The sequence below is a fragment of the Silurus aristotelis genome (genome assembly GCF_946808225.1).
Source record: "Silurus aristotelis genome assembly, chromosome: 23".
NCBI lineage: Eukaryota > Metazoa > Chordata > Actinopteri > Siluriformes > Siluridae > Silurus > Silurus aristotelis.
In genome coordinates, this window is record NC_139596.1 from 3,705,020 (window position 1) to 3,719,311 (window position 14,292).

The 14,292-nt window shown below is 41.2% G+C and overlaps 2 protein-coding genes across 7 annotated transcripts in view; one reads left to right on the plus strand and one right to left on the minus strand.

The window, feature by feature from the left end:
- Positions 1–14,292, plus strand: part of LOC310717971 (D-amino-acid oxidase-like) — a 188,335-nt gene that overhangs the window by 90,633 nt on the left and 83,410 nt on the right. The gene's annotated exons all lie outside the window — the stretch shown is intronic.
- coro1ca (coronin, actin binding protein, 1Ca) overlaps positions 1–14,292 on the minus strand; it is a 42,001-nt gene that overhangs the window by 15,752 nt on the left and 11,957 nt on the right. For all 5 annotated transcript variants that reach the window (XM_083526350.1, XM_083526351.1, XM_083526352.1 and 2 more), the window contains one exon: positions 3,858–4,054. In XM_083526350.1, coding sequence (XP_083382476.1) covers positions 3,858–4,054 — 197 coding nt within the window. The remainder of the gene's footprint in view (positions 1–3,857; positions 4,055–14,292) is intronic.

Genomic DNA, 14,292 nt, shown 5'->3' on the forward strand with positions numbered 1-14,292 from the left:
TTTGCTTTGACCATACCAGAATGTCGCTTCCTCTCCCTCTGTCTCACACTCAAGCCCGCCCCCTCCCATTCCTCTCTTCCTCTTCCTCTCAGCTGGCCTCGCAGGATGAGCCGAGGCCGTAACACCGACCTTACAAAACTGCAACCAAATGCGATCACTCTAAATCAGCTCCGGCATTTAATCACCAGGAGCTCGAAAACGAGCGCGAGATGCCGAGTATAAGGAATAACGTGCGAAGCGCTCTCTCGCGCGCGCCGCTTCATTCATGGTCTGAATGGACAGCAGGAATGCGCGAGCCGAAGACAGAGGAAGAAGGAGGGGAGCGAGTGAGAGAGTGGAGGATCTCCTGCCGTTCCCTTCATATGATAATGAGAGAACGTAGAACACTGGCCGAGAGAGGAGTAGGAAGGGAGAAAAAAAGGGATTAGCCCGAGCAGGCAAATCCAGCTCAGAAAGGTGTGGCGATTTCTTTACGTTCACACACACACAGACACACACACAGACAGTGTAGGGACCACGGTGTGTAGGAAAAAAGCAGGAAAAATTACTTGAGCTGAGTCATGCCAGTCAATCAGCCACCTACACAGAGAGAAACACACACGTACACACAATACCTATTTCTTTACCTAAAAAGGTGAAGTGAATCGAGTGATGACTAAAAACAGAAACAACACGCTGAACTCAGCATAAAGGAGACAAAGCTGCAAACACAGGCCGCTTTTTGTCTCGCCATTGTTCAAAGCACTATACAAATAAAAACGAATGTTTTTTTTTTTTTTTTTAGATATATTCAATTCGTTTTTATTTGTATAGCGCTTTGAACAATGGCCATTGTCTCGAGCAGCTTCACACAGATAATGCTGTAATAGAGAATGAATAATGTTTTTTTTTAATTGCAAGTTTATTTATAATGAGCGAGCCGGTGGCGATTGTGGGAAGGAAAAACTACCTTGAGAGGAACCTCATCCTCATCTGGGTGGCACCGAATGTCCATTTATTACAGTTAAACATTGTGTTGTGCAGTAATGATCAAATGCAACCCGTAGTCCCGAGTCATTGTAGCAAAGCGATGATATTAAGTACAGTCCGTGTGGTAGGCAAACGTAGCAGCGAAAGCTCCGCTTCCAGTCGCAACAATACGGCACAACTAAAAAAAGAATGTGTATCGTCAGGTCTTTGGGTTGGGAATGCATTACAGGAGTTGGCTAATGTCCCCCTTTTCTTTTAATTAGTTGAGAATATGAGAGTTTCATGGTGACTCAGAGTCAAAATAAAACCTTCTCTACTGTTATTCGAATCATTTCGAAACCCGTTAAAGGAGAAGCAGGGAATGAATAATGCTTAGAGCTGCAGGAATCCTAGTGAGAGACGCCGAGTGTGAAGGCGTAAGCTGGAGATGCCGAACAGAAGCTGCAGACAAAGGCCTGGGATGCACATGTGGGAACAAAAGATCCGTGGGACTAATGGGAGAGCAGGACGGCAGGGCCAGATGGGCTCCAGACAGATGCGCACACCCAACACTCTAAATGTGTGTGAGAGAGAAAGAAATTCAAATTGAGAAGGTAAGGACCGGGTTAACAGCAGGGCAAGCCTGCACGAACCTGTGCACCCTCACAAAAAGCTTCTCATTCCTGAAAATCTCGAGTTGGAACAAGATGCAACGAGTCGGCTCATCGTATGTCAGGCGTCACGTCGCCATACAGAGACGTTTTGAAGAAGGAGGAAGAGAAAACCAGCAGAATGTAAAAATCAGAAACTACAAAGCCACAAACATGGAGGGGGGGAAACCCACATGCCATGTTGATGATGCATTTATATCCAAGCCTGCATCAGAACAATGAGATGAACCGATTTGGTTTTAGAAGTTCCACAAAAAAAAAAAAAAAAAACTTGACAGTTGACGTAGATTTTCGAAGCCGAATTCCTCTAGAGAGCAGCACAAACAACCCTTGCAGAAAGCGTACACCAGGCTGACGGTGTATGTGGCGTATGCTCGTGAAAACATTACTTGCCGCTAGCAAACACACTGAACACACCCAGGTTGCAGGACAAGAACGACAGCCTGCACGAATGGCATATAGATCATCCAGTACACTTGTTAAACTCAAGCAAGTTAGAATGTTTTTGAGTTTTTAAATGAGACCAAGTCTCCAATGCAGGTCTGTTTCCCTTTTCCTGGGCTTTTTGTTGCTTTGTGGTAATTTGAGACTCCGTCACCAAGAGTGACAGCTGTGGGGCCAAATCGAATATCCATTCAGGGTCAAAACAGTCCACCTTCTGCTCGTCCTCGATCCTCAGGATACAATTTCATTTGTAGCCTTCAATCAATTCACAAAAATTCTGGAAAAGCACTTAGAATTTAAACTGTATTCTTCCATTTACTAAAACAAAAGGGTTCTCCAAGACAGGGTTTACCCAGATCTTGCAAGGGTCAATCAAAGAAGTCGAGACCTTGTGCTGTGCATCAGGTGCAGAAGCTGCTTTAGAAAAAAAAAAAAAAAAAAAAAAAAAAAAAAAAAAAAGACGCATGAGTGCTGCAGCATTGCTTTAGAGGTTGCAGAAGTGGAAGGTCCGCTCGTCAGTGGTCAGGATGGCTTTTCCTAGCTATTCTAAGCGGTCAGAGCCAATCCAAGGCAAAGACAATGGAAGGTCACTGGGGTTGATAAGGTCAGGAAAATTAAACTCTGGGGTTAAGGATCTCTGATGATCGCTTAATCGACAGACCGATTTGTCAGGACAGTCTACGCACTTACATCACAGCGTGACAGATGTCACACAACCCCTCTGCTGAGTCAGAGAAAAGTGTGAATATGATGGCACTCTGGATATCACTATCAAGAGTTCGAATGAAAGTAATCCTCCAACAAGGGACGAAAAAAAAGCAGGATTTCAAAGCAAAGGGATCCGATTTCCTCGAAATGGAAAATCTGATATCAGCATGGCACATTTTCAGTGGAAACAAGGGCAGCGTTATGACGGTTTTCCCCTCTACTACCACTGCACATTCTGCATTTGCCCCTATGGGACCCTGTTGTAGAAAAGGACTAGGACTTACATATACATTTATGGCAATCTAATCTAGAGTGACTTACAATTATCATATTCACACAAATGAGAAGGTATGGGGTTAAGGGCCTTGCTCAGGGACCACAGGAGTGGCAGCTTGGTGTGGCAGGGATTTGAACTCGCAATATTCAGAACCAAAGACCAATGCCTTTGCTATAGTACAGGGGAAACAAGAGCAGTTTCACCACAATCTTTCCCTCAACCCCCACCACACAATCTGCATTTGCCCATATGGGACCCTGCTGTAGAAAAGAATGGGATTTATTTACTGCCACCTTCACAGATCAAATAGCAATATGCTTTATGGTTCTGGATTTATGCCATACATGTCTGAGCTGAGGCCGACTCTTAAAAACGCTCCAACAGTAACGGTGAGACGGAATGGTCGGCATCGAACATTGTGACATTGCTACCTTACTGAGGATCTCGCTTTGTGGCACTAAAAGGTTTCTAGCACATAAAACCCCGACCCCTCACAAAATCCACCCTCTAATAAATATGAAAATAAATGTCGACCACCTTTTCCTCAACCAAGCAATGGCTAGGACTAATGAGTGTTAATATGAACAATCAAAATGCAAGCTGCTACTGTAGAGCAAGAGCACCCCACATCCAGGGGAGAGACATTGGCATTCTAAAGTGTATTTAATTGGACAAATACAATACTATTAACATAATGCATAGTGAAAAACCTCTAGAAAATCCTCCATAACAGACATGGACGTGCATATAAAATGCAAGTCCCTTGATCAAGACCCCAAATTTGAGGAGCTAGTATCAGTAGGCCTTACCTTCTGAAGAGGCAGAACCATGAATGCTCCGCCGCCACTGGCCTCCACGATGATGGCGACAAATCTGGGGTTTACGGCGCAGAAGGCGCTGTCCCACGTAACCCGGGACACCCTGATGTCATCGTAGCACTGGTCGTTCTTCACCGCCTGGCCGAACACGTGCCGGAACTTACTCTGCCTCACTACCCGTCTCATATCTGCAGAAGGAAGAGGGAGAGATTAGCGTTGCGATAGCATAGAAAGCAAACAAATGTTGACCAGATGTTAACCGAAAATCCTGACTGGGGCCATATAGATCAACGATTTCTCAGGGTGGAAATCGTGGAGTTTTACGTCTGGTTGAGGTCGAACAATAAGCATCATCTGCCAGGTCATGAATGCAGGTTAGGATTGTACTCCTTAATGTGCTTTAACACTTGGAGGAGAACAGTAACCATTTCCATCTGCACCCCTAGGATTGGTGAGAGTTCTGAGAAACGTTGGGTAACAGACAGAAACTGCCAACTAGACACTCGTGGAATCCTGCAACCCGCAAAAATGCAGAGCCTCCAAGCAATTATAACACATGAACACATCTAATGGTAGTTTAGGACACAACAGCAGCGAACATGCTTGAACCATGGCATGATAACGAGCTGTACACAAACGGCATGGATTACAGTCCGGACTGGAAGAACCACAGCTCTATGTGCAATCCTGTGCAATATACCAAGCACATTTCATTCCAGAAAATCACGCAAACAAAGAGGCATGTTAAGGATTACTACTCTTGTGGACTCAAGATTAGCGAACGTTCGATACAAGCAAAATACATACACTGGAAAAACAGATATGGCGAATGATTCAGGGAATTTAGACAGCTTCTTTTTTACATCGACAGAAAAACTGTTGCACCTTGCAACTGAGCAATAGGTTTACATGCTTGCTCAAGGTACGATTTAAACTCACGATCATACAGCAAAAACTACCCAAAGCATCACCAAATCCAGCAAGCTGAAGTTCAACCAGGCAAGTCCTAGACAAGACTATTAGAACCCTGAGAAAATAATAGTTCAGAGGTAAAAATCTAATATGGCAAGGGAACGCATGGAGTAGATACCCTAAAGTCTGGTCACACTGTCCCATCATTTCATTTCAGCAACTGTACAGACATGAAATCAAGACCAAATCTTTTTGTTACTTCAAATAAACATTACTAGCTCATATCATTCATCATTTGAGCACAGAACAAAAAAACAAACAAACAAAAAGAAATGAGGATATGGAGTGCATTGGGTTCCTCTGCTACAGAGGGGAGGGGGATGGTAGACACCAGTACAGGAAGTGGTTCCTGTTGGCGGGTGTGGTGACCAGTGTGACTCAGGCAGATAATGTGGACTTTGTCTCCCGATAAAACCTTCACATGCTGTCACATGCCAAGTTGCTGCCTCTGCTGCTCTCGTCTCACTTTGGGAGGTTACAATATGCTTGTCTTAAGTGTCTTGTTCGTTGCATAGCAAAAAACATAACATAGTTCTGAACCTAGTAGATCTACATCTTTTAAGCAAATCTCAAGTCCCAAGTTAAAATCGAACATTGGATGGTTGAGGAGGAAATCCTCTTTTCTGATTTCTAAGTTGAGGAAATCGTAAACCATATATATAAAAACTAGTCCACAATGAAAGGATGTAAAGACTATTATTTAAACCTCATACAGGGAGTACGGAGGATTGAATTCTCAACAAAATCACTTACTCTTCCATTGAACCATGCTACAAAATACAAGATAATACTAATCAAATATAGCAATAATATGCAAGCTGATGCTAGTCAGGAAACTATTGTTGACTAGCTAACATTTTCAGATAAAGGAAAGCATAAGAATAGAAAGCAGTTGAAAGTTAGGAATAAAATCACCTTCAGTGTTTTAAAGCAAAATAATCAGTGACTGGGTGGTCACGATAGCTCTATTTAAAGTTTTGAAACACCAACACCGATTTTATAGCAACAATAAACAGTTGTTCCCTCACCAGCCTCACTATTTTCAACGTCGGAGCCGGTCATGTTTGTAAGAAACCAAAAAGTTACAGTAGAAACAATAAAATATGCGAATTAAAAGCGTTAGAACATGAAAACTGTGAAAGTCGCAGTATTATTAAACATTCACTTTTCTGGCAAATCAGGACGTTTCTACACTCTAGATACATCCAGAGGTGTAAAGGATATTGTGTTATTGTGTAATAGTCGTTGTGCTTTTTAATAATCAGTGTTATGTCCATTACGCATCATCCAAGATTTCAGTTTCAGGACATTTCTGGAACATGACCCTCAGAGTCGATTGAACATATGCAACAGGTGAAAAGAAATTGAGTTTGTTTTTTCCCCCCCATCGCATCTGCTCCAATCGGCGGGGTTATTAAGGAAAAACACACATCATCCCAGAGCGCAGTGGAAACCTTATTTAAACCGTTGCTTGCAGGCTTCCCAATTCAGCAACAAGGGCCTTATTGTAAAAGCTTTTCTTTAGTGAAAAGGTCACTTAGTGGCACAGTCAGTGTCGCTTCCCATTTCAGACCTTTTTCAAAGACTTGTTTCCTCATGATCGGCCCCCCCTGAAAAAAAAAAGGAACCTGACAAGAGGAACATCAAAAAATTACTAAATCAAGGAGAAGTTCAGGTCTGGCAACATGACCATTTTTGGATAAGCATCATTGGATAAACGTCTTTTCAATTCTACACCAGTTTCCTTGTTTTCAATTTCAGTTCATAACAGTACAGAGACAAGCATGTGAAGATCCACACCTCAAAAAAATTGCAAAAAAAGAAATAGCTTGGGATCTTGTTCAGGCTTGTCAAAAAATTATAGTCATGATTGAACGTTACTTAGCAGGTGCTTGAAGCCACCTAGAGCAACATTTTTTAGGAATTCATCCATCAAGGTGTGCTTAATAAAGTAAAATAAAAAGGTTTTATTGTGTAATACACTTCCAGCAGACAAGAAAAGTGTAGCATTAAACATTAAAGCGAATGAACCCATCTCCTAAACTCGATATGGTAAAGCTAAAACAATTGAACTGCCTCGGCTGTGTGCTGAGGTTGCACATTTCACAAGCTTCCAAACGATGAAGTCTGAGGGGAGGAAGTCTACGAGAGGCCAAATCCCACAATGAATGAGATGTAGTCTTTAAAAGGTCACCTCAGCTTCACACTAATCGGGTAATAATGGTGCTTTCAAAATCTCAGCGCCTCACTGTATTTCATTTGCTAACTCTTTGCAATGTGACGTAGTGAAATATCTTTGTGAAAAAAAGAAAACAAATAAATAAACTTAGTCTTACAACACAGACTTCGCCAACTAGCGTAACCAAAACTCTGGTGAAATTTGCTGTTTTACTCAAACAGCAAATTTCCTGGTAAAACCATTAACCACACGCACACTATGAATAAAGGAAAATTTGCTACGTGAGAAATAAAACACATTTATTCATCACACACATGTAGCCAGCCAAAGCAGCAAAAATAAAAAAAAAATAAAAATTATTGTTGCCAAGAAACGGCAACCTCGTCTCTCTCTTTTTGGGCAAAGTTACGGCTGAGCGTTACCAAGGCGCTAAATTAGGAGACTCGTTCCAAAACAGGTCCTCACAGAAACGGTGGTTTCGCATCCGTGTAAAATTTCTGCCATACGATATTTTGTAAGCAACATCATGCATTTATAAAACGTCCGTCATTCTGCGATTGAACTGTCGGCCCTGGCAAGCAGAACAATTTGGAAATTTTAATACTACTGTGGAAATCTTTTTTTTTTTTTTTTTTAATGCAGTGAAAAATTTACAAAAACCAGAGCAGGGAAATGTGTATATAACGTGTATAAAAAGTAGGGCAGAGAGCCAATCACATTACAAATACTTGATTCTGAAGCCGACAGCCAGATACGTGTGCAAAGTATTGTTGTGCTTTTACTAAGTGGAAGGTTGTGGTTTATGCTATGTAGTCACGGACTTGTTGGAAGTACACATCTACTCAACAAGAATCCAGTTTTGATCAGCAAAGCTCATATACATGTCAATATCATGTTCTTTCAAGATCTGTGGGTGGATCCTCTTATCCAGGAAGCTGTGGGCTGAAAGACCAGCAGGAGAATAAATAAATATATAACCAACTAATAGTAAACAGGGAACTCTTTACGCAAATCGGACGAACCTGGAGAAAACTCCCGATAGTTTATAACATGGACTTATCCATGTTACATGTTTCTACATACAAATTCTACATAAAGGTGGTCAGTAAACCTTTAACACAACTGGTTTACCCTGTATCTTTACCAATGTACTCTGCTATGGCAATAGCAGGGTGTAAATCTTGTAATAACGGCAAATAATTTCCCAAAAACAGGAAGTAACAGGAAAGTGCAACCCGCATTTGCACATTTCCTTTTGTCTTTTTTTTTTTTTTTTTCAGCCATGCTTCTATGAGAAATAGGGAAGAGAAAGGAGATTTCTGAATTAAGACTGCATTACTGCAGAGAGTTTAGTCACATGGCTGCTCTCTTCGAAACCAGACACCAAGATACCGTGTTACTTGTCTGGCCGGCCACAACGTCTTTCTTGGCAGGCGAACGTCTGATAAGGCAGGAACAGACAGAGTGAACGAGAGACATCACAAGGCAAGCGCTCGAATGGAGCCCGGTGGAGTCCAGACGTGTGGACTGGACTAAGGCCAGCGTGTACACCGGCAGTGGCTGACTCACTGGAGACTGACGTTCGGAACGTGGAGCAGACTAGACATGCCAAGAGACATACACACACAACTTCAGCCAGTGTTTACCAACATGCTCAAACTGCTTAGCAACTTCGACCCAAACTCCCAGCAGTCATTACTTAAAAAAAAAAATGATAATAATAATAATAATAATAATAATAATAATAATAAAACAAGCAATGAATTTGACCTTTTATGTGCAAAAACGGTCTAAGGACACACTGCTGGTTTTAATCGGTGAGGGTTGTCTTAAAAAGAAAATAAAAGCTAAAAGTGGATATTACTAGCAGCCTTGGGATGAATCTGGGGCGAGATAATAATAATAAAAAAAATGTAATCGAGATAAATTACACTCTGGTTTGGCTCAAGATATGGCGGTATGACACAAACCAAAAACGACTGCTATAGCAACAAGCTATTTTGCAAAATAGTTCCTACCACGGTGTTAATGAATCAAAAGTGTCTCTGGGAAAAAAGGGGGCCTTAAAACTATAAAAAAATAACTCAGCTCCGTCAGACAAAGGCAGTACGGAAACTTGCGCGAGACGAGCGATCGAGTCACTTACGCAAGCCAAGGTCTCATAAAAACAAAACCCACAATGCAATCCAACCGCATAATCCTGTCATAACCACAGGCTACAAGGCCGTGCATTGTAGTTGCTTCATACACTGAGGAATTACCGTGAGGAATTTCGTGCAGCCAGACGCCGAACAGCAAGAAACCGGGCTTTAAAAAAAGGTAACAACGAAGACATTACAGAGAGAGAAAAAAAAATAAAAAATGGCATGGATCCTGTGCCAAACCACAAAATATATCAGCTCTCAACCGGATGACTGGGCACCGATCGAAATCCTCAACTAGTCACTGGTGAAAAGAATGGACTGGGTTAAAAACAGGGATTTTCACTGGCACAGGCACACGTACTAATATTAGAGCAAAAAAACCGAGCCAGGAGCTTTGGGCCGACCTTTGGTCTTCTACATTTGGGATGGGATTTGACAAATATTTCACAAAGGTTGCAATACTTAGGCTGGCTGGAAGTATTATGGATATTGATGGGTGCCAAAACTTGTAATATATACACATGGTAAAAGTAAAATATTTTGGTTAAACTTCTCCTAAACATACCAGAACATGTCCAGCCCCCCGATTCTAGCAGATATCTTATAAACCAGTGTGGAAGCAGATACTTCCTTTAACTTCATCCAATTTTTTTAATACAGAAAGTCAAACAATTCATTCATAAAATGCGATCTGATTGGATGAAAGCTTTATTCCTCTTCTACCTGGAATCTAAAAGTGTAAAAAATGTGCATTTGCATATTCGTGCTGCATATAGAGATAAAATACCCATCCAGTCCATATGTACACGCTGTTACCATCAAACGTATCACTTTGAAGTGTTGGAAAAGCAGATTAATCCCTCACAGATGACCGAGTCATGACCTAAGAAGAAAAAATTACAACAATACAACAATTGAATATATCTTTTACAGAAGAGACTCGTTGTTTTATTCCTCTTCGAACCCATGTCAGAAATTGTGAAGACTGATTCACATATACGGAGCGTCCGGTCTATGTACAATTGGTTACCAATGAAACGACGATGTACGATGTCGAACGCATGAATAAAAACCTTCAACGCTGTGGCTAGAAACGGACCAATTAGAAACAAAATCTGGTATTTATCGCATAATGTAGCCAACATTACATTTACAATTAAATGTCTTGATAGCACGATATGGCGATTCTTACCACATAGATGAGTACAAAATCATTGCTTAATGAACTCTTCTTGCAGTATGCGCTGGATAATAAAAAAACCTATGAAAAGTCAGGCATCTGACATGTCTAAAGGATAATAAAGGAGTTGACAAACCCAATGAAAAACCATGAGTGTCTGTGTCTAACATCTCCACAGTTCCTGCGTGTAGGCCTTAAAAAACTACTAAAAAAGGAAAAAGGAAGTTCCTACGTCTCCCCTGACAGACGTTGACTATCACACTTTCATAGCAGGACATAAACACTAGACAATGAAATCTTTGCTCAAAGTCAAAATGGACGGTTTTACAGGCTATAGAGGTTCAGGCTGACCACATCTCCAAATTAGGGATGGTTTATAAGCTTCCTGTTTCCTGTAGTGCTCTGCTGAGGTGTTTATGGTGTTCCAAAACCGCTGATACTTTCCACATAAGAACCAAACGTATTAGGGATTTGCATCTCCATAAATGAGCCCGAAGCAATTTGCATCTCGATGCATAGCCAAGGATACGATAAAGATGCATATAAAGCTGCATGAGATACGATGCGATTCACCAATATTACCAGGCAGTGCGATCCGATTAGTTTCAACACAATGCGATTGTGCAATAGAAAAAATATGATGCTATGCAATGTAATATTATACAGATAGTTCGCTTTTATCGATGTGCCGTCTAAACCAAAGAATAATTTTACTCGCCTTCTAACTTTTTTTTTTTTTTTATGTGCAAAGTGGTTCAAACCCGTTCTACAGCCAACAGACTATTAAACGCAGAAAATCTCATTACAACCAAACATCATCTCCCTCAACAAAAGTAAATTGTTATTAATATCAACAAAACCAGGATTAAACACGTTCATCTGGTTTAGCAAGATTGTGGCCGAGAAAATAAATAAAAATAAATAAAAGAGGGCTGGGCTAACACACGCACCATCGGACCCAAACCATATGACTCAACCCCATATTGTATAAATTAGGAAGGCTGGATCATTAAAAACACATTCCCCTTCGCATTTTTTCCCTCAGCATTTCTTTGAAGATAAGGGGCCTTCAAGGGAAAAGTTAGAAGAGCAAAATTGTGCCTCACAGATGACCAAGACATGACCTAAGAAGAAAGAATTACATTCTTACAGACAAGACGTGTCAACACGTGTGGTGGCCGATAAATGGAGCCCAAGTACAGAGGATAAACCTTGGTTATAGGCCTTGGTTAACACCATGGGAGATGGATTTTCATGGGAAAATCCAGGTAAGCTAAGGGTAATAACAGGGTGAATTGTGGCCTGCACCTGCGCCCCCCACAACCACCCTCAGCCACTGGTCATTTCTTTTTTACCAACATGGTTCAGCAAAACAAACTATATTATGGTTATAGTAAAACATTTCTTTCCTGGCTAGCCATCACAAATGAGGTAAAACAACATTCATCATCATCCAATCACACCATGAACCCACCTGCTAGGGTCTAAAACAAAATCAGGATTCGGATAAACATGGTAAACTAAATAGGGCTCTCTGCATCACCACTCCAGTAGTCCCGGTTCAATCGAGATTTGTGTAGATTCACCCTTTCCCCCTTATATCTGCATGGGTTACAAATGGGGGTTCTTCGGGTTTCTCCTAGATCCCTCCAAACATATCTGAAGGTGCCTTGGAAGATTTAAACTGTAAAAAAGTTTGTATCTACAGGGTACCTTAAGTTGAACTGGTCTACCACCAAGGTTGCATTTGCACATGAATGAACGGTTGATAGCACTACGTCTCCCAAAATATATACCTATAATAGGTAGTGGTATTCCATCTGATTTGTGACAGGATTCTTATTGTCAAAGAATTCAACATGTTCCTTACTATTGGTTTTCTAATGGTACTCTGGAGAAGACACAAGAAACAGCATCAAATACATATAAAGTTGGCTGAAAAAATTCTATTTGAGTGTGTTAAAAACTGGAGTAAATAGAAAAGAAAATTTGGACTCTGCTCGGTCCCTAAAGGAACAAACTGGGGACCTCGGCCAGATCGGCGGTGCAGATGACCATCTTGGAATATACTCATCCCTAACCAGAGGCCATAAAATAGACTACTACTTGCTCCAAGACCTTATTTTAACCTTGCACTTCATCATCAAGAGTAAAAAGCCAAGTTCCAGGAGGGTTTCTTTGAAAAGTCTGCCAACAGACAGACACTTTCCTGGGCGTAGAATAGGAGACAGACGCTTGCTACTTGCTTCCACAGCAAGTATGCGGTATGTGTGGCAATCTCATCAATTATTGTATTTAAGTAACACACAAAGGAAGCTTTGTATAGTACCGTCACATCACTGATTTTTGGGGATGTGAGGACTCATGGGACATGGTCCATTTTTTTAGCTGGAAATCGACCTAAGAAATGCTATTTTATTGAAAGAAAATATTCAATAATATGGTTTAAGATGGAAGGCCATTAAAGTGTTCTCGGCATGCTGTTGGCATTACCTTCCAGCGCTGAGAATTTAAACCATTGGATGGATCATTTGCAGGGTGGAATTGTTTCGAGTTTGGTTCATTGCAGATCTTCCCTTTTTTCACCCCAATCATTAAAGGCTTATTTCAGCTCACGAATGACAACACTCAGAGTCAGAGTTCCATCCGACACCTAATCTTTCTCAGAATCAATCGGCATGATACACCCCCCTTTGTTTTAAACTGTAGGTATGTTTCCTGTTGAGGAGGTGTTTCAAATCGTTCAGCTCAAAAGCCTTTCTGGGTAACATACTAGCTTCTATTCATACACACACACACACACACACACACACACACACACACACACACACACACACACACACACACACACACATACACATGTGTGTGTTTTCCAAGAATTGGATTAGGTCTTGACCTGGTCGATTTCCAGGGAGTCAATCCATCTGTCGGAGAAGTTTCCAGTTAAACCAAAAAAAAGGGGAAAAAAAAAGTGCATGCACAATAAAAAGGGCCTTTATTTGCTATTCATAACTTTCATCGGATTTAGGAAACGTCCCAAGCACTAAAGAGTTCGGAAGAGTTTCTCTTCCTTACTGTTCACAAGATGTGCAGGAATCACTGGTCAGCATGTGCTGGAGGGTTTTTTTTTTTTTTTTTTCCAGTGCTATAAAAACCCTAGTGCATTGTTCTGCTCTGACATAACTCTGAGCAAAGACTGGGAGAAAGAGAGCGAGAAGCAGAAGGGACTCTCGTTTGCCTTCACGGAAAAGCTAGAACGCCTTCTTTCATTTCAGTTTGGGCTCAGACAGTTTCACCACCATACATGGTTATGTTCAAGCAGCCCAAATCGTAGTTCTCTTTACTCTTATGCCATTGTGCTTCGATCACTATGAAATCTATAAAGCTGGAGCTCTGCAACAAGAAGGTCGTGCGTGCTACCTGACTCCTTATAAACCGTTGTTACGAAGATGCTACCATTATGGTACTCGCATTGTTAATAATCAATCTGGATCTCAGAACTACTATACATTAGTCTGTTATAATGGACACTCAATTATCCGTCATTAAGATGCTCAACCTGCATGCAGAGAACAAACCCAGAAAGAAATTTCCAACTAGTGAACACGTTTGGCACGTGGCAAATTATTTCAGCTGAACGTTCAGAGAAACAAACTGTCTGCACGCCAAGAGTGTGTAAAGCTGTTACTTATGCAAAGGGAAGATTTTGTCAATGCAAATACAGTGAATCACCTTTACATTTACATTTACATATTTGTTTGCTCAAAGTAAATCTTTGGTCTGTTAAATGACCTTGGCAGGCACTGTGTATCTGATATCAGAACAGCTTTAAACAGGTTATACCCTCTTAGACCCTCTCTTTTTTCCTCTTACAATACGTCGACCCTGGAGACTTCATCCAAAAATGCTGAAGAAGCGTCTTCTCACAGGGAAGGAACACTGCCAAATCAG